This window comes from Camelina sativa, chromosome 15 (genome assembly GCF_030686135.1).
Source record: "Camelina sativa cultivar CO46 ecotype springtype chromosome 15, ASM3068613v1".
Taxonomy (NCBI): domain Eukaryota; kingdom Viridiplantae; phylum Streptophyta; class Magnoliopsida; order Brassicales; family Brassicaceae; genus Camelina; species Camelina sativa.
Genome location: NC_141894.1, coordinates 26,144,016 through 26,164,660, shown reverse-complemented (window position 1 = coordinate 26,164,660; position 20,645 = coordinate 26,144,016). Strand labels below are relative to the sequence as shown.

The following is a 20,645-nucleotide window of genomic DNA, read 5'->3' as shown; positions in this document are numbered from 1 at the left end:
TACTTATATTATTAAAATGAAAATGGTACATATCAAAAGGGCATAACCGAATAGATAAGAGCAGAAAGTGACATGGCCATTGCTTTCACCTAACTCCAATCATCATAACTATCTTCTTTCTCCTTGTCCCTTCTCAGTCTGATTCTGAATCTGATGGTTCTACATATTCTGGCTTCTCCAATGGAGGATGGACTGACTTGAGTAGTTCTAAATCGTTAAGACTAAGATCCTCTACGTGGTTTACAAAGGTGCGAACACTACAAGGTTTCTTAAACACTTCACCAAAACCTTGGATTTCAACACGTTGGAGAGTGTTCTTTTCGAGATTGAAGTAGAAAACATAAAACGGTTGTTTAGATGTATACTTGCAGTCGCACCAGCGATGGAAACCTGACGACGGAAGAATCTATCATCAGTCCATGTGTATTCATATTTCGACCATTCCTGTTTCTCAACATCCTCTAGAACCCACACATGCAGCTCATTAGTTGCATCAGCTTCGAGATTTTCCTCCAAATACTCATCAAGATCTTTCCCAAAATAACACTTCTTATAAATGTCTTCATCATCCTCCCAATAAATCACAGCTAATTTGCCCTTGTAGTTTATCAATCGACAAAACCTTTCTACATCAATAAAGAAGAACTTTTCAGACCTAACATCAAAGCAAACTATAATATAATCAGACGTCACAACATGAGCATCATTATAACAATCTGACGTATCACCCAAGTAATACAAAACCCCGTTGATGCATACCCCATCACTCTTAATATCATGTCGTATGGGACATTTGATCCTTCTCCACGTCAGATCTCCATCTTCAAGTGTAAGAATTTTATTACGGCCAGGAGCACAGTAATAAGCCATGGACAATGCCTTATATTGCTTCTCAATCGGGTCAAACCCGAAAAAGCTATAAGCCTTTCTGTAAGTATACCTATCAGGTAAGATCACATACCGTCCCGTGACGGGGTTACATATCAGAGGTCTAGCCTGGTATCGATTACCATAGATATAGAACAAGCCAGAGACGTAGCCACATGAACAATATCTTAGGTCATAATCATGATTGATCAGTAGACTGTCTGGAGAAAATCTCACATGCAATTCGGCCGCTGCTACAAGAGCCGTCGACGATGATTTCTCATATGGATTCTCAAGCTGAGGTGACGAGAAGAAGCTCCACACACCGCAGGCTTTTGCGTTTTCGTTACCGTTTTCTACGATGGCAGGAGGCGCGGCTTAGCCAAGGATCTGGTCAAGAACAACTCCTTGAATTGTGGACTACCCAACATTGAATTGTGAACAACGAAACCTTGCCGCTGACTTTGAAGGCAATCTCGTCAAAATCTTCGATATGGGAGATGATGAACTCATGATTTGCCGATTCAACCAAGAAAAAGATATGTTAAAAACTAGATATTGGTGTAAACCTAGCAAGTAGTAGAAATATTATATACTTCGATTTTCCGATTTTAGTCGGTTAACAAAGGAATGGGCTAATTAAACGTCCAAGTGGGCCGCCAGCTTTTATGTTTAGTGTATAATCAAAGCTTGGTGTCCTAATCTAACGGTAGTTAAAGTCAGACAAGACCATCAGTACATATGCTGAATTTGATAATCGGTTGCAGCACTAGCCTACGAAGTCACATAAGATAAGTTCAATACCAACCAACTGACTCAGAACTGTCTCAAAAGTCAAAACACAACACTTAAGACAACACTCATAAAGACAAAAGTTTCTTTTACTAAGTACTGATCAGTAGCCTCTTCTCCAAGACACCACCCCTCACATAGATTCATCCATCATCAGTGAGTCTCCTCTTAGGGTTTAAAGACAACGAGAAGCAGCTCGTTTGGTTCGATGAGTGTGAATTTGCAAGTATCCCCAATATCAATGGGATACTCTTTAACCAGAGAGCGCCATCCACCAGAGAAAGCTCTAAACTTCACTAGATAAACCACATTCCAGGATTTCTTCCCATCTGGGTGATGGATCTTGAACATTGTCTTCTCCTCCGACATATGATCCTTTGCAAAAGAAACCGGGATCCTCTGAAACACACAAAAATACATATTTTTGATTCATATCAGTTTTTGTAAAAACCAAAATGGATTCTGTTTAGACGTTATTGGTTTGTCTTATCTTTACCAGGAATATGAGATATGCTTTCTTGAATAAGATGGTGAATTCTGGAACCGAAGACGAAGAGGAAGCTGCAGAATCCCTCCTGGCCCTAACCACTTTCTCACTTCTCTTGGAGTTTTGGGTTTCCTCAGGTTTCTTCTTCCTAAAGCTGAGCTTCCTTTTGTACTTTTCTCCTCCATTTGATTCAGCTTCCCTTGTTGCGCCACGATTACTCAACTCAGGAGACACCACCTTGTCCTTCTTGACATCATTGTAGACACTACCTCTTCTTTGTTCTGTTTTAATCCGACCTGTTTCATCATCAAAAGTAAAAGAATTATTTGATGTCTTTATATGGTTCACTGTTTCATACTCGGAAAAGCAAATCTTACTAGAAGAAGCCAAGGATGCTCTGGACTGTGAAGGTTGGAGCATCTCCTTGCCGTTTTGTTTGAAGATGCTGACAGTGAAACTCATGTTCCCTTTGTGAGTGAATGTAAGAAACTCACTGTGTCCCAAGGCATTGTCCTTCACAAACTTCTCCCAACCAGACTTCTCCATGAAGTAGAATCTTGGGTTTTTGGAAATTGCTACTTCCCAAGAGCGTCCCCACTGTGTTCTTATCTTCATCTTACATGAGAGCTCTTTGTCGGAGAAGCTTCTCACGAAGTCATGAGGAAGTGCTCGCTTGGTTATACAAATAAGATGAAGAAGAGATGATATAAGAAGACTGAAAGTAATATAAAGTTATAAACCAAGAATGGTGTTTTGTAACTACAATGAAACATTAGTGAACTTGTTACTACATCTCATCAAATATTTGAGTCTAAAGTTTCAAATTTTACCATGAACCATTAAATACAAATGAAAATCTAACTAGACAATTGTAACGAACAGAGGACAGATCTCATTCAGATCAAGAAACAATACCGAATATTACAAAGCATATCCACTCATTCAGACAGCGAACTAAGGGAAGCAACAAAGAAACAAGAATTAATGAGTTATTTGAGACCCAAAAGCTTATTAACGAAAAAGATTTCACCTTTAAGACAAGACCCATTGTTACAGAGAACCAAAAGTTTCAGCCTTTCCAAACTTAGCTAACAGGATTCAACATTAAGACAAGACCCATTGTTACAGAGAACCAAAAGTTTCAACCTTTCCAAACTTAGCTAACAGGATTCAACATTTAAGACAAGACCCATTGCTACAGAGAACCAAAAGTTTCAACCTTTCCATACTAAGCTTGCAAGAAATCGCCAAATTTAGGAACTAAGAAGAGTTTAGAACATTGTTACCATGTTTTCGGAAGCAACATCTATACTCCGAACAGCCTTAAAGAAGCCTTCATTCTTGCGTTCTTGTAAGCACCGAAGGTAATCAGCGTTCCTAGCCATTTCTCTGATTCAGGGAAGGTCACACTCACACACAAGCTTTGTTCCTTCAACCTCCTCTCGTGTCTCTCTCACACTCTCTTTCTCTTTGTTTTGTAATGAGCAAACCTTCTTGAATTTTCTGTGAAAATTTGTCATGGAAATAATTCAGTCAAAGTGGTTAAAGTTAGAGCTGAAATATAGTACAATGTGACATCATGCGTTTTGATATATATCACACATACATAACTCTAACGTGTTTCTTTAAATTATAAAGACAATGTTTTTTTTTTTTTTTTTTTATGTTCACCAAAAATTTTTTTTTTTCCAAACTTTCCATTTCTTAAATAAAGTTTACACTACAGCGTACAAGCTTAAAACGGTTGTCAAGAGTATCAGCTAAAACATTTGCATTTTGCCGCTCTAATGCGAATATTTGATAAAATGTCATGTAACTCCAAAAGAATCTATCGTGAGTTGATAGCTCCAACCAATTGTAAACAATAAGATTCCAGGTAAAAGTGCTCCACTCCATCCCTCACTGCATTCTGAATTTCAGCTCTACACGCTAGGCCTTCCGCCATTAGAGCTGAAGAAACATTCTCACAAAGATCACAATGTGGAGTCAACCAAGGAAGTTGTCGTTTTTTTTGTAAGCATTTCACTGGTCTTTAAGAAAATTTTAATATTTCACATTAAAGGTAAAAATAAGAAATTAATTTAAAAAAAAAAAATTAGTAATTGCAATTTTTAAAAATTGTTAACTATCAAAACTTACAATACTAAGATTGGATATTATACCATATGATTTGCTTTTAATATTATATTTGGAAGTTTTTGTTAAATTTTTTAAATTATAATTTTCCTATCAACTTTCTTTAATTTTATTGAATTATCATATAATACATATAAAGAAACTTATGCATCTATTGTAATTTTCTTAAAACGAAGATATTACTCAATTATGAAGAGAAAAATCTGTGTTCTATGTTCCACATCACCCGGTTAATAAGTTTATGTGGATTAATCAATAATAAGTATAATTGTCACAATTCTAATATTATAATTACTATTTTAAGTATCTTACAAAATAATGATGCAAATAAAACAAACAAACAAATTAAAATACTCTAATCTTCTAGAATAATTGGTATAATGGGGCCATTATATGATTGTTCAGGTACAAGAATATGAACTAATGGGTGACTTCAAATGATAGACATACAATTATTTCGTCATATCCAAAATTAATCTATACTAATATAAACTAAATCAAATTTACACTAAACATACTACACCAATAAAATTATATAATTTACAATTATCAATATACACTATACCTTAAATATTTGATCTATCAATAGTTGCGGTTGCTTTATGTTTTATTAAGATTTCTTTAATTTTATTGCTACTATCACTTAATTTGTTTATTTGATAAAATATATACAAAATATACATGTCAAATTCGAAAAAATGTATGTCGCTTTACCAAACAATTATAATATTAAAAGTAAACACTATATTAAACCAAATGTTTTTAAAAATAAATACAACCATAATTCTTATTGCTATTTTACAATTCTGCGAGAAAAATTTAGTATTAGAATATCAACTCAGTGGTAACTTTTTTTCTTACTATCAAAATATTCCAAAGATGTATGTCAATTTATGCTTTACTATCAAAAAGTGTAGGCATATTATGATACTAAAATCACAATATCAACTTAATGATAACTTTTTTTATTGGCAATTCATATTCTGACAAGAATATGAATTAATGGGTGATTTCAAATTACAAACATACAATTATTTAGTCATATCCAAAATTAAACTCTACTAATATGAACTAAATCAAATTTACACTAATAACCATGTTACATCAATAAAATATTACCTTTTTTTTTTTTGTTGAAGTGACTTTAGTGCAGTGGTCAATGGTAAGTCCAACTGTAGAAGACACCATCACACCAGAGATCGAGTTTCACTCCCTACGAATGTAGGATTCGACTAATGGACCGACCTGTTGTGACCCAATGGTGACGAAAAAAAAATTTCTTACTATCAAAATGTGTAGGCAGATTATGATCCTAAAATCAGAATATCAACTCAATGGTAACTTTTTCTTATTGGCAATTAGGCTAGCTGGTCATATCTGGAAACCACGTTTGATTGCAATGCACAATATAACTTTGGTTTGAATCTTTATTTCTTGACCTCTATGGCGATGCAAGACCCAAAAAGAGAGAGTTGAAAAAATAACTTTGCAGATTCTAAAATCTGAAGAAATATCAGTACATGTTATACAATAGAGAGTAATATATATATATTTATTTTGCACTATGTCAAGGCCCGGCCCGTGGCTAAAGCTCGTGAAGCTGGTGCTTTAAGCATCAACCAAATATATAAACGTTAATGACATCAATTTCAATAAGTGTGCTGTGGTTTAGTGGTCAATCCCATATAATTAGTCTTAAAGAACTTTAGATCAATTCAAGTCAGTTTTGGGTTTTTTTTTTCCTTTTTTAACAATAGGTCTTACAAAAAAAAATTTTTGGCTTTAGACAACAAAATCTATTGCGCCGGGCCTGGCTGGAACCGGTTCGGAGCTGTTTTAACATAAGACGAACATAGCATATAAAGGCTTGAAGTGCTGCTTAAGTCGTCTAGGGTTTTGGTGCTCGATATAAATACCAAGAGACGGTGACATGAAGACGCACGCGTAAACCTTAAAACAATGTGCAGGTGGGGGAGATCTATGAGTCAATATAGTCATCATACAAAAACAATCAATACAGTCAAAACCTAAAAAAGATGCCTCCCTCCATGATCCGGCGATAATAAAACCATTAATTGATGTTCAAGATGAAAGAGGAAATGGATGTATTATATAATCCACCAATTTGCTGCTTCACTTGAGCAGCTTCCCATGTTAATCTCTATTTAAACTAGAAGTTCTTGTGGATTTCTATCTAGAGTTTAAAGACCATAATGTTTCGTGCTTCTCAAATGTACCAAATGGTCCAAGATAAACTTAAATTCCGGTAAGTTTACTGAATTTTCCAAAATAGACAATCTAAATAGATCGAAACTCTAAAAGATAAACCTCTCGCTGATGAAATTTTTGATAGGGGCATAAGGCCATGTCCGCCAAGGTAGTTGTACCTTTAGCGGACACGAATGGAGAGATATTATTGATCGAAGCTCTCAAAAAAAAAATTCTCGTTAATCAATTTATCCAAATATGTTTAAATATATTGCAATTCAGGAAATAAAATAGGTTGTTTATTCATGTAAGTGTGCAAAATCTGAAGAAGACTAATAATCTTAGTCACATAATATCTATAACATATTGTAACATCCCAAACCCAATTTTGGGTGGGTGTCGATTGACACCAAGGAGGGTGTCGGTCGACACCACTAAAGTGGGGTTGTTTGGTTTGTTTTAAAATTGATCGGTTTAGCTTGGTTTAGGTTTAGAAACCTTAAGTCTCGTTTTAAAGGGGCACGAGCAGCCTCTCTTGGGAGGGGGTAGTTTTTGTCGCTTCTAAGAGAAAGAGATGGTGATTTGTATCCTAAGAGCAAAGGGAGCCTTGAGGAGGGTTAAGAGGAGGAGAGGGATCTGTTCTGGTGGTTCTAGTGGGGAGAAGGATAGAGAGTTGTGGTGCTCTCACTTGGAAGGGAGGAGAAGGGAGATCTATCCTCTTCATGTGTAAGAAGAAGGATTTGAGCTTGGTAGGGGGATTGGGAGAGACGAGGAGGCTTTCTCATGGTTTTTATCTAGGTAAGTCATGTTGTTTGATGTTTAATCGATTAGGGAATAGATGGTTGTGAAGGATTAGGGTTTTACGGCGAGAAGGAGTTTGAAGGGAGGCTTGGATCGTGGTTTCTGGGTTTGTGTCGTTTGACACAATTGTGGTGTCGGTCGACACCAACTGCAGATGAACAGTGTGAAATGGTCTGATATGCATACTTTGGGGCAACGTTTGGAGGATAAAAAAAAGTATGATTAGGCTGAAATTTGGTGGAGTGCTTCGTGGTGCTATATGCTTTATATCCAACGGTGGGTTTTTGAAATGAACGGTTGGTTGATGATTTAATTAAGTGTTTGTATTGTGGTCTGGTATAGACGGTTTTGTGGTAAAGTTGGGGTGTCGAGCGACACCAAGGTGGTGTCGGTCGACACCAGCTTGTTGTTGTATATTTGGGTCCTAGGAGGAAAGCTGGAGTTAGGTTTGGATGAGGAGAGATTGATGTAAGTGATGCCGTGAGCATCGGTGTGTGTGTTGGTTCGCAAGTGGTGCGATGGGTGATGTTCGACATCAAGTGGAGGTGCCGTTCGACACTAGAGGAGTTGATAGTGAGTTGGAATAATTGTGGGGAAGTGTTTTCCGTGGCTGGACGGAATTAAATATTTCAGTCCACCTCCCGTGTTACTCGGTCGCTAGGGATGGTTGGTTGTGCGACTCAGTAACTAGATGAGCTGGTGTTTGGTGTATTTGTGGAAGTTTTTGTAAGGAGCGATTTCTACGCCGGTTGTCTCGTCGGAATTATGGGGTTCTGGTGAGATCGTTTCCCGTGGATCCTGTGTGAGGATTGGGAATCCGGGTGCGGTCGTTTCACATCCACGAACCAAAATCCCGGTTTAGGGGATGCATCGATCGATGCACTAGGTGTATCGGTCGATGCAAGGCCGGTTTGGTGCGGAAGAGTTTAAGTTAAACGCTGCATTTTGGGGTTAAGGAAAACCCTTAACTCGAGTTTTTGTCTCATTCGACGAGTTTAGCCGCTTTTGAGAGAAAAGGTGTTCTTGAGTGTTCTTGTGAATTTTGAGAGATTTGAGGCTGTTCCTGTGGAGATCTGTAGCTGGGATCCTTGTAGGAGCTTCCTTGGAGCGTTGTTTTGCTTGTGAGTGCATGACTATGACTTATCTAAGCTTGAGATTTCTCTGATCTGCTTGTTTATGTGTTGTTTAGCTTGTTAGAACGTTATTTGAGGCTTTGTGAAGCTTTCTTGTGGTTCAGAATCTTCGTGGCAAAGGTGAGTGCATGACCATGGCTTATCTAAGCTTGAGATTTCTCTGATCTGCTTGTTTATGTGTTGTTTAGCTTGTTAGAACGTTATTTGAGGCTTTGTGAAGCTTTCTTGTGGCTTGGGATCGAGTTTGATGGTTGTAGGAACGAAGATCCGGCGAGAAGTTTCGGGGAAAAATGATGCTCGACATGTGCATCGCTCGATGCACTATAAGAACTTGCACCACGTCCGTACAACCACATGTTCGTACAACTATCACATTGGGTCGTCCGTACCATTTGGAGGCCTTACAAGTCCAACCCACCAAGGATAGTCTCCAACGGTCACTAGACTTCGAGAATCTTCTCATGGAGCCGTTGGCGAGATTGTGCAAGTGGATGTGCAAGTGGGAAGTCAAACAAAGATCACATGTGTGCTTAAGGAGATGTCACTTTGATTGTGTGTATTTGTGCATAGAATCTTAGGTAGAATATTCCTTGTGTAAATATCTATATTTAGAATGTAACTAAGAACCAAATAGAGTAAGAAGAGAGAATTCTCCTTCTCAATACACTTTACACTTCCGATTAAACTCTCTCTCTCTCACTCGTTCACACTCGCTCATACTTTCTCACCTTGTTCAGTCACACTTGTTCTACACTACTTTGTTCTTTCTAAACTTACATGCACTCTGTGTGTCGGTCGATGCAAATGCGAGGACGGCACGATTTGATCTAGGAACATCGGTCGATGCCATGTGGAGGCGTCGGTCGATGCAACTAAGGTTTTCGTGAAATATTGAGCATGTGTTGGTCGATGCAATGTGAGTATCGGTCGATGCATATCATGTGTCGGTCGATGTAATCCCCTGATTGTGTCGGTCAATGCAATCCCCTGATGGTGTCGGCCGATGCAGGTTAGCGTCGGTCGATGCAGTGCTTGGTTTGTGTGTTGAATGTTGTTTGATGGTTAGAGTATTTCAAATTGCTTGTGTGTATAGCGCAGTAGATGGGAGGATTGTCTCACTGAGTGTTTATAAAATACTCATGCATCTCAATTTGTGTTTGTGGTGCAGGGAAAGACAAAGTGTGATCATGGAATCAAGGCAATGAAAATGAGGATGTTCTAGTGGCTCGCTTTTCATTGTGGAGGATGTTCTAGTGGCTTCTGTTAGGTTGCTAGAGTTGAGTCTTAGAGTGTTGCTTAGGATTTATGGTTATTTGTTTCATGTTGATTGAATTATTGGATAAGTTATTATGAATTATTATTGGTTATTCATTGGTATTATTATTTCCGCTGTTTGATGTGTTTGTGGTTAGGTGGCTAGTGAGTATGGGACTACTAGCTTAACTGTTTATTATTTACTAGATGAGGACCCGCCCGATGTGCAGGTTTAAAATCTTATAAATTATATTAATTTTTTTTGTATGTTATTTATAAATTTTATTTTTGTTATAATACGCTGATCTTATTATATAAAGTTGGGTTTTGAAAGTTAGCCATTAACAAGATTTTGACAAGTGTCAAGTTATCAGTCTTAGATTTTGATATGTGTAAAAGTTAATATTTAATAGAAGTAATTTGATTACAACAAAAGTAAAATATTTTATTTTTAAAAATTAATAATGTAAAAAAGATAATTATAAAAAATTACAGAATTTATAAAAAATACAATATTTTTTAATAATTGTAAGGAGATTATATTTATATGTATATATATATCATAAAATTCGAAATTATAACATTATTTAGTTATGTTTAATTTTTAATTATTAATTCTACAAAAAAATATAGAAAAAGAGATTAAAGAAAATATACTATTAATTATTAATTCTAAATTTTTGTAAATACTCACTTCTATATAAAGATAGATCGTCTCATATTTTTCATCTAACAATATACTTTATTCAAAAACACTGCTTTCAAGTTTGTTTAATTGGGAATTTTTTTTAATGGGAAGGTAAATTTTTCCTATTTTTTTAAAACCAAAATTTTCTCATACTTTCTCCTTATTCAGTTGGGAATAGGTAAAATCAATATGTTGACTCAAAAAAAAGATTAATATATGCGTCTTCTTTTCCTAAATACTGTATTTTAAAATTTCTTGTAGTATTTTTATTTTGTTTTATTTAATTTATATTTTTTTTGAATTATTTGGGACTCATGTATTATCCTGCTTATAGTTTTCTATCGTTTCTTTAATTATGTCAAATTAATTTTCTTCTAATTTCTCAACCTTGATTGGTCGGTCATAAATCCTTTTTTTTTTTTTTTGCAAACATAATTGTTACCATTATTCATCCAATCCCAAAGAGAGATAACGAGTTGAAGCTCAAGATTGGAAAAACATAAATCATTGTTGATAGATCCATAGGAGTTCAAAGATGGTAACACTCTGGACTGCGGAAAGGTTTAAAAGAATTGATTTGGCCACATATGTCACCAAAATGCACTTATTTTTCGGTCAAGGGTTATGAGAGAACTTCATGATGGGTGACCTTCCTCGAAGTGATTGTCGGAACTGTGTGAGTGAGGAAAAAACACAGGAAAAGATCATTTGTTGATTTGTAGGATCGGTAAACAAGTATTTAAAGTCTCTTAGACGTAACAAACCGGTCATCGAGTATGGGTGGATCCACGGGCCGGGAATAGACGTAGGGACCACTTAGGAAGGTCGACCCATGGACTGAAAGTGGACATGGGCTCATTAAGCAAGGTGGTGGTTGGGGTGTTACAGAGACATAAGCTACATCATAGTGTATCAAAGACACTTCCACAATACATTGGAAAATTTAATATTAGTTACTATCAAAAATGACCTAGCTTCTCGTGTACCACCCTTTTTCCTTGGCTTACCTCTCCCATTCCTCTAATCCCTAACCAAAACAAGGAATTGACGGGGGCCTGCACAAGCGGTGGAGCATGTGGTTTAATTCGATACAACGCGTACAGCTGTTCACCGTCGGATCTCGCCAATACAGCTGATCGATGAGGTCACCGACGAATGAATCATAATTCTTAAGGATTTTGTAACGTTAGAAAAATGTTTTTACTTTCATTTGTTGTTGGAGCAAGCCAATTTGAGATAGCAAAAAGATGTGAACATGTTCTCTCCACACAGGAGGAAGGCAAAGCCGAGGTTTTCTCTACGGAGGAGAAGGTTGGACACAAGATTATCTCCCTAAAGGAGAAAGGTGGAGGAGGTTGGACGCAAGGTTATCTCCCCAAGGGAAGAAGGCGGAGCCAAAGTTCTCTCCACGGTGGAGGAGGTTGGACGCAAGGTTCTCTCCATAAGAAATGAGGACGGAGCCGAGGTTTTCTCCATATGATCATATATTATTGTGATGATATATCATTGATTAGTATATTATGTAATATATTTTTTATCCGAAATGTTTTTAAAGCCAACAATTTTAGTAATTAAAAAACTATACAGAAGTGAAAGTAAAATAGTTAGCTTAATGCATTTATATATATATTTTCTAGGTAGTGATAAATAATATTTTTGTAACAGAGAGTATATTTATGTGTAAAAGAATACACTTTAAATGGTAACATACATAAAAAATTGTAAATGGATATAAATCAGTGTATTATAACAAAAATAAAATTTGTATATAACATACAACAAATTTTAATATACTTTTGTTAAATTTAATTTAATTTATAAAATTTTAAACCTGCATACCGGAAGAGCCCTCATCTAATATATATATATAGATGTTCGTTTAAGTTTTAAGTAATTGGAACATTCGGGTTATGATTATTTAGGGAGATTTTAGTGATTTACTGTTAAAAAGCCTTAAATGACGTGGCGTGTGACATTCGGCGTAGGCGCGTAGCCAACCCCCCCTATATATATATATATATATATATATAAATATCGTAGTGGCACGAAAGGAGCAGATTAATTAATTAGAAAACATCAAACCGTCTCTCCGGCGGCCATGGTTCATAAAGACGACAACCCTCTCGAGCTCTTCCGCAAGATTAGTTTGGACGAACGAACTGTTAAGAACACCATCGGAAATAGCAGCAAGATCACCTCCGATCTAATTGCCGTCATCCACAAGGTCTCCTTCTTCCCTCTTCTATCGCATAGAACCCTAAATTATCTCGAGTCTCCGTTTTTCGCTAAATCTGTTCCAGTTTCAAATTTTGTTTTTTTTGTTTTTGGTTATTTCTCCTTCCTGATTCTTATAGATACAATTCTTCTTTGACATTGTTGTTTAATATTATTATTATTATTATTATTATTATTATTATTTATTTAAAAAAAAACCAAGTCGGGTCGTTTCAATATCTTTTGGATAAAATGCATTTTTATGTACTATAATGATTCAAAAATTTATGAAAGATGATTGTTTATTTTTTTCATATTTTAATATGTTTATCAATTAGATATGTAAAATTAAATGTGGATTAAAAGCTTTAATCATAAACAGCTAAATGTAAATATGATTTGACACACATGTAGATGATCAAGCATCATCACCTTAAGAGAGACAAGCTGATTCAGTTGAAATTTATAGATTATTAAAATGCTTTAGAAAAGCCTGAAAAGCAACGTACATTACGTACTATTCTATTAGCAATTAATGGTCTCAAATCTACTTTGAACATCCGGCGTAGCATAGCTCTTTGGCGTTTGGAAAATTTTTGTCTTTCCAACAAAGCCTCTTTTTCTTAGGGTTCCCTAGTGATGTGATCACGGGATCGGTCATGCATCTGGGACGCTCGAGCCAGATCCAGGCATCTCTCAGAGACGCATATCACCCGTCGGACAACTTGGAGTCGGCAGTCCTAGGATCATTCCCGGTGCAACCACTCGGACCAAGAGTTCATACAGGACTCCAAAATCAAGCACCGCGTTCAAGCGTTCATCTAAGAAGACCAAGAATCGATTCGGTCAAGGCAACCACCGGCTAGGTCGTCCGGCCTTCGTCTTTATCCAAGGACGAAGGCGCCAAAGACGTTAGAATCATGACTTGTACTCTTTTCCCTACTTTGGGTTTTTCCCACGTGGTTTACCGAAGGGAGTTTTAACGAGGCAACGAGTTCTGACGCACAACGCCGCGTTTTGAAGCCAAAGACTAGGTTCCCGCGTCCAGCCTAAGGACGTGGCCTATTTTATCTTTTTCCTTAAGCTTTGCATTTTGGATTTGTCTAGATCCTTCCTTCATGAACGTTGGAATAGTGTAACGTGTGTGGCTTGTTTAAACCACAAAGAGGGGCGACGTGTTCACCGTTTGTGGAGACGCGTCAAGGGCAAACGTGTGCGGACCAAAGCGAGTCCGCGTGTCCTAGGCTCCCTCTAAACCCTCACACTATTTAAACCCTTCTCTTACTTTGTAAAACGCAGACTTGAAGATTGAATTGAAATTCACAAAGAGAGAATCTTTGTTCTTGTCTCGCCTCTCTCCTTAGTCCAAGTCCGGGACTTGACTACCGAGAAACCCTAGCCGATCTTGAACCGGGTTCGACATCGACTAGTTGACCGTAACACGGGCCGAGCCATTTCCCGTGTGTCGTCGCATCAAACCACCTCCGCGTCCATCTCTACCATATCACGTCCGGTTCCAACCGTTTGTTGTGCTTCCGGTTCGACTCCATCTTCCTTAGTGAACCGAGGTCGAGATTCTCACTCGATTCACTAGCCACCCTTCTATCCGCAGCGTCCGTCGTCCATCCGTACGCTGCGTCCCATCCGACCATTTCTTTGAGAACCGATCGGGACGAGTTTCTCACCGAGTCGTTTTTCCCATCCGACCATCTTTCCCGGAGACTGCCGAATCGAGTCATTTCATTGGCAAATCTCGTCCGTACCGTATCGCGACCGAGACCGCTTGACCGAAGCTGAGACCAAAGGCCGGATCTCTCGATCCGCTCTTTCGTTTCAGCTCATCTCTTGCTTCCACCGTTTGTTTTCTCTCTAGACTGGAATCACCGAGCCTTGTCCAAGGAAAGTCCCTTCTAGTTTCCTCTGCCCGAGAGAGTTTCTTTCCATTCGTCCGTAGCGACCGTCCGTCTGTGCGACTCGGTAGACGACCGTGTCCGGCGATCACATCAGCTTGGTATCAGAGCTAAAAGCTCCTCCCAAGGTTGTGTCTTTCTGAAACTTTCGATCTTTTCCATTTACCATTAAAGCTTTCGTCTTTGTGTCTTTACAGTTCCTTAGTTTATCCTTAGTGTCGCTTAAGTCCGATAGTTTTCGATTTATGCATAGTTATCTTGTTAGGTCGATTGTTCTATCGTTGCTCTGTCTATTTCTGGGTTTTGTTCGTCGATTTTCTTGTCTAGGACTCGTTAGATCGATAAAGTAGAGTCTTTACTTTTGTGTTCTTGTTGTGGTCCCAAAAGTTTTGCTTTTTGCGCGTGTGTTTGCTTTTTAGGCGCGTGTATGTTCTTTTGTTAGTCTTAGGTTGTCGTTTTGTCTTGCTGTCCTCAATCATTGACCGCTGCCTAGAAAATATCTTATCTGCCGACTTTTGACGCGTTTACTCATGAATATTCGATTTGTTTTGACGAGGTACGTGTCTCTCTCGGCAAGCGTATCGCGTGCGCACCAAGTCCACGTCATCGCTCGAGGAATATCTCCCGATTGTGAGATATACCATTCAAGACCCGAAGCCTGTTCGCGACATCAGCCGTTCGAGTTCTCCGTCCATCCATCGACTCCGAGTACGGTACCGGCCGTCAATCTGTACGACCACCGTCCGTAACGACGTCCAACCAACAACGACCGTCCGTACCAGCCATCACATCGGCCGACCATACCTCGTATCATCGTCCGTATCCGCCGTCCGTACCATCGTCCAACCAACATCAGTCGTCCGTACCGTCGACTGTACCGAGTTCCAAGTCCGCAAACGATAGCCGATGCTTGATCTGACATCGATCAAGTATGGAGTACGAGGATCCTTACTCCGATGATCAACTATGGTGCGAAGAGCACCAAGGCACCGAACCGGAACCAGAGGCAACAGAGGACGAACCATGATCCGAGGAGGACTATAAAGAAGGTCCGGAACTTGACGGACACGAGCATGGATCATCGGACTACTACTGGCCGTCTACTTCACAAACCGCACTTCATCGCGAGCCATGGCCAGCTAGTGACGAAGACTCCGATGGAAACAACTTGGGACGTTACTACGCACCACCCCGGTATCACCGAGAGGCCAAGGAGAAGTTCCCAAGACGCGTCCAAAGGACTTCGACCTGGTCACCGTACGCATCATCGAACAAGTGCAGTGCTTACCGCACTAGGAACAAGGGTCTTCCGAGCTGGTCACCACGCGCAACACCGATCCACCCGTCAAGTCGCGATCGAGGTAAAACCAAAGTGAGCCTTGTGGGTTCTCGGACTAAGTCCAAGGAACAAGCCACAAGACAGCCGAAGCATTCTCTCGGAGCAACAAGTTTTAAGGACGAGTTGATCTCTATCCGATCTCAACTCCAACACCTTAGAGAAATGTTGGGCCAAGTAAAGACGTCTTACGCCTATGGAGAATCATCTCGGAATCAACACTCAGCCCTTGTGTCTTCACCAATGACGGACCCGCGAGTTCCTTACCGGCCAGAACAAGACGCTTTGTCGCGGAGCAGGCCGAATATCGACTTGATCGAGGACGCTACACCAACGGCGCAAGCCCACCGGGAGCCGAGCCTAGGACTGGAATTCGATCAACAAATTGGTCCTGAGGAAGTCATTGGCCCGGGAGGAATCGTAGAGAAGCCAGCCGAGCCGCCAGACCACCAAGCTTGCATACTCGGAGATACAAGTCCCAACCTATGCGCGGACCAAGGTCAATCCGCAACAGCCCTTGATCAAGACCGAGCCGACACTCGACCGCCATGTTCAAAACCGGACACGGTGCACGAATCCTCACTCGTCATGCGTATTAAGCCACTAGGCGAGGCCAAAGGAGAGTCTACCCGCACAATCAACTACATATCCGAGCTTTGCTTGTTAATGGAGAGTTTCAAGGTAAAGGAGCCACCGGAGATGGCCATTGATGGATCTTTCCACTCGGTATTGTTCATGACTACTTCAAGTAGTAAGCTCCAGCTGGGAGTCGCCTATACCGAGCCATCCTTCTCCACTCTTAGCGCCAAGGTCGTTACCGCACATGATCCTATGGCGACGCATTTGTCCAACTTTGGTGCGGATCAAACGTTTGTGTGGCATCCTGGAGAGTCTCAGCAAGCAACCAACGTTCATCAAGGGATCGGATCGACCAATGCCACTGGCCTTACCTGGGAAGTCTTATCCTTTTCTCTTAAGGCCTTACTGTTTCCTTTTGATCCTAGTAAAATTAAACCGCGGTTGAACTGTTGATACTGCTGATTCGGTTTTTTTTTTCTTTCTTTCTTCTTTGATCCAGGCGTTGAGTCTAGTTTTGAGGTCAAAACTTCTAGAAGAGGGAGGGAATGATGTGATCACGGGATCGGTCATGCATCCGGGACGCTCGAGCCGGACCCAGGCGTCTCTCGGACACGCGTATCACCCTTTGGACAACTTGGAGCCGGCAGTCCTAGGATCATTCCCGGTGCAACCACTCGGACCAAGAGCTCATACAGGACTCCAAAATCAAGCACCACGTTCAAGCGTTCATCTAAGAAGACCAAGAATCGATTCGGCCAAGGTAACCACCAGCTAGGTCGTCCGGCCTTTGTCTTTACCCAAAGACGAAGGCGCCAAAGACGTTAGAATCATGACTTGTACTCTTTTCCCTACTTCTGGTTTTTCCCACGTGGTTTACCGAAGGGAGTTTTAACGAGGCAACGAGTTCTGACGCACAACGCCGCGTTTTGAAGCCAAAGACGAGGTTCCCGCATCCAGCCTAAGGACGTGGCCTATTTTATCTTTTTCCTTAAGCTTTACGTTTTGGACTTGTCTAGATCCTTCCTTTATGAACGTTGGAATAGTGTGACGTGTGTGGCTTTGTTTAAACCACAAAGAGGGGCGACGTGTTCACCGTCTGTGGACCAAAGCGAGTCCGCGTGTCCTAGGCTCCCTCTAAACCCTCACACTATTTAAACCCTTCTCTTACTTTGTAAAACGAAGACTTGAAGATTGAATTGAAATTCACAAAAAGAGAATCTTTGTTCTTGTCTCGCCTCTCTCCTTAGTCCAAGTCCGGGACTTGACTACCGAGAAACCCTAGCCGATCTCGAACCGGGTTCGACATCGACTAGTTGACCGTAACACGGGCCGAGCCATTTCCCGTGTGTCATCGCATCAAACCACCTATGTGTCCATCTCTACCATATCACGTCCAGTTCCGACCGTTCGTTGTGCTTCCGCTTCGACTCCATCTTCCCTAGTGAACCGAGGTCGAGATTCTCACTCGATTCACTAGCCACCCTTCTATCCGCAGCGTCCGTCGTCCATCCGTATGCCGCATCCCATCCGACCATTTCTTTGAGAACCGATCGGGACGAGTTTCTCACCGAGACGTTTTTCCCATCCGACTATCTTTCCCGGAGACTGCCGAATCGAGTCATTTCATCGGCAAATCTCGTCTGTACCGTATCGCGACCGAGACCGCTCGACCGAAGCCAAGACCAAAGGCCGGATCTCTCGATCCGCTCGTTCGTTTCAGCTCATCTCTCGCTTCCACCGTTTGTTTTCTCTCTAGACTCGAATCACCGAGCCTTGTCCGAGGAAAGTTCCTTCTAGTTTCCTCGGCCCGAGAGAATTTCTTTCCGTTCGTCCGCAGCGACCGTCCGTCCGTACGACTCGGTAGACGACCGCGTCCGGCGATCACATCACCTAGTCTCAAACAACACCAACAATCCTTTATAAATGGTATCGTACAAAAAGTTTTGATACACGGAGGAATGTGAATACTGAGCATTGATCTTTTTATTTCTTCATCTTCCATTTTCCCACCTACACATTGATTCAAAACACACAAACAAACTTTGATGATATGCAAAAAAAAAAAGGAGACACATTATTGATATATACAGTGAGTAAAACCTATACATACATTCATGTATAGTGAAGAGGGAGAATATGACTATGCATATTAGAGCTATATGTGATGATTTCATGGTTTGCATGTCTCAAATGACCTTGTTAAGATTTTTGTTTTCCTATTGATAAGTTTTTGTAATTTGTAAAACACACAGACACACACACATATATATATATATATATATATATATATAATAACTAAAAGGACATTGCTAAAATGTTAAGATATTTTTTTAGGATATTTTTTATGTATATAATCTTTTGAGGAATGAGTGCCACTTGTGAGGTTTTTAAAGTATGAGTTTGAGGGAACCTTAATTTATTATACAAAAAATAGAAGAAAAAAAATACACTAAGACAATGTTAGTTAACTACAAAAAATTATAGAATTTACAAACTTATGTGAGATTTGAGATATGAAGGTTATTGAGATATGAGTCTTTCTTTTTGTAGGAAAATTTGGAGTTAGAAGCCTATCATAAATTTATTATTTCATTGGGTAGTTAATGCACTGATCTTTATATTAATTTATATCTATAAGAAGTTACATAAGCTATATGAGAGTTACAAAATACAATAAATACATATTAATATATTTTAATATTCATTATGTTTCCAATTGTTATTAGTCATTAATTACAATATAAATATTGTTATGTTTGTACCTTAAAAATGGATATGATTATTAATATGAGAGTTACAAAAGATTTGATAGAATATTAAATATACTAAAATATGTAAGAAGTTTCACCAAAAATACATTTATTAGTTGTTTTGAGTATTAATTATTTTTTGGTTAATATAACTATAAATATATGATAAGAATTTCAACCTAATCAAATTAATATGAGAGTTACAAAATATGTGAGAAAGTTCATAAATAAATACATTTTTTCAAATATAAATACAAGAGCCACAACATAAAAGTTTACACAAGTTTGGTTTCTCTGCTGTTATATCCATGCATATATGCTCGGTAATTTAGTTGGACACCAGATACAATCCCCTATTTAATAAAACGGAAGTACACGACTTCAAATTGGTAGACCATATAGTATTAATATAAGTTATAACTAAGATCAATTATTTGATAGGTTATATGGATTAATTATGTGATAGGTTATATAGATTTAGGATTAGAATCCTCTTAAAAAAGATATTTCAAAGAATAAAATAATTTTTTTAAGGGAATATTCAACTAACTATATCTAGGCAAAAAAATCTCAGAATTTAATAGAAATTAATCACTTTTCCGCATATTACAAGTGATTTCCGATTATGCTAAAAATAAAATATTACCTAACTTTATCAGAAAATTTTAACTGAGTAACGATTAGAAATTTGAATATTTAAGTTCATTTCATATATTTCTTTTGTTGAATTGTATAGTTTTATATATTATAATAAATTTTTAAAATAATTTAGTTTGGAATCTTTAAATATAGTTTAATTTGATATTTTTAAGAATATCATAAATATATGATAGATCAAAAAGTTAAAAATTATAAACACTCTAATTTGATTTATTATAGTACGGGTCAATAATATGTCACTATAATATGAAAAAAAATTCAAAAGAATATAGTTTCTTGCTATAGCACGGGTTAAAATTTCAAAAATATGATTTCTCGGATTAAATTTAAGTTTGGAATAATGTTTTTTGGTAGGTTTTCTCGGTCACGATGATTTTGACAAACATACATTACATATTTGGTCCTAAAATTAATATGTGCTATACTATAGGTTAAGTTATAGAATTAGAAATCAAAATACAATATATAATTTTAAACACTAAACAAATCAAACAAAATTAACAAACAAAAATTAATTTTTTTATCACACAACTTAATCTGCGTTATACCGCGGATCAAAATCTAGATATAATAGAATATATCTTACAAAATAGATGTTATTTTCATAAGTCATATTCAATATATGATTTCATGGTATAGTGTTCCATCTAAAAAATATTTTAAAACAAACAAAATAATCATATATATGATACCAAACAAACAAAAGGAAAGATAGCACGGCTCATATTCTAGTCATACAAATAATGCACTAGCCAAAATAAAATAAAAGAAAACGTCGTTAAATATATAATTAAATCATCATTTATGCAGAAAATGTTAAATTACAATGT

The 20,645-nt window shown here is 38.2% G+C and overlaps 1 protein-coding gene, 1 long non-coding RNA gene and 1 pseudogene across 2 annotated transcripts; 1 reads left to right on the top strand and 2 right to left on the bottom strand.

Moving 5' to 3' along the window:
• Nucleotides 1-133: 133 nt before the first annotated feature.
• On the bottom strand, nucleotides 134-1,380 carry LOC104748722 (F-box protein At2g15640 pseudogene; annotated as a pseudogene).
• A 221-nt stretch (nucleotides 1,381-1,601) lies between these two features.
• On the bottom strand, nucleotides 1,602-3,741 carry LOC104747383 (B3 domain-containing protein At2g16210-like). The gene is made up of 4 exons (XM_010469012.3): nucleotides 3,433-3,741; nucleotides 2,524-2,818; nucleotides 2,156-2,442; nucleotides 1,602-2,058 (listed from the first exon to the last, which is right to left on the bottom strand). The coding sequence occupies exons 1-4, from the start codon at nucleotides 3,529-3,531 to the stop codon at nucleotides 1,828-1,830; spliced, it is 912 nt and encodes a 303-aa protein (XP_010467314.2). The 5' UTR covers nucleotides 3,532-3,741; the 3' UTR covers nucleotides 1,602-1,827.
• Nucleotides 3,742-10,405: 6,664 nt separating this feature from the next.
• LOC147927126 (uncharacterized) lies at nucleotides 10,406-11,979 on the top strand. The gene is made up of 2 exons (XR_015581514.1): nucleotides 10,406-10,477; nucleotides 11,639-11,979. It is a non-coding gene; the product is annotated as an uncharacterized LOC147927126 (long non-coding RNA).
• The last annotated feature ends 8,666 nt before the right edge of the window (nucleotides 11,980-20,645 follow it).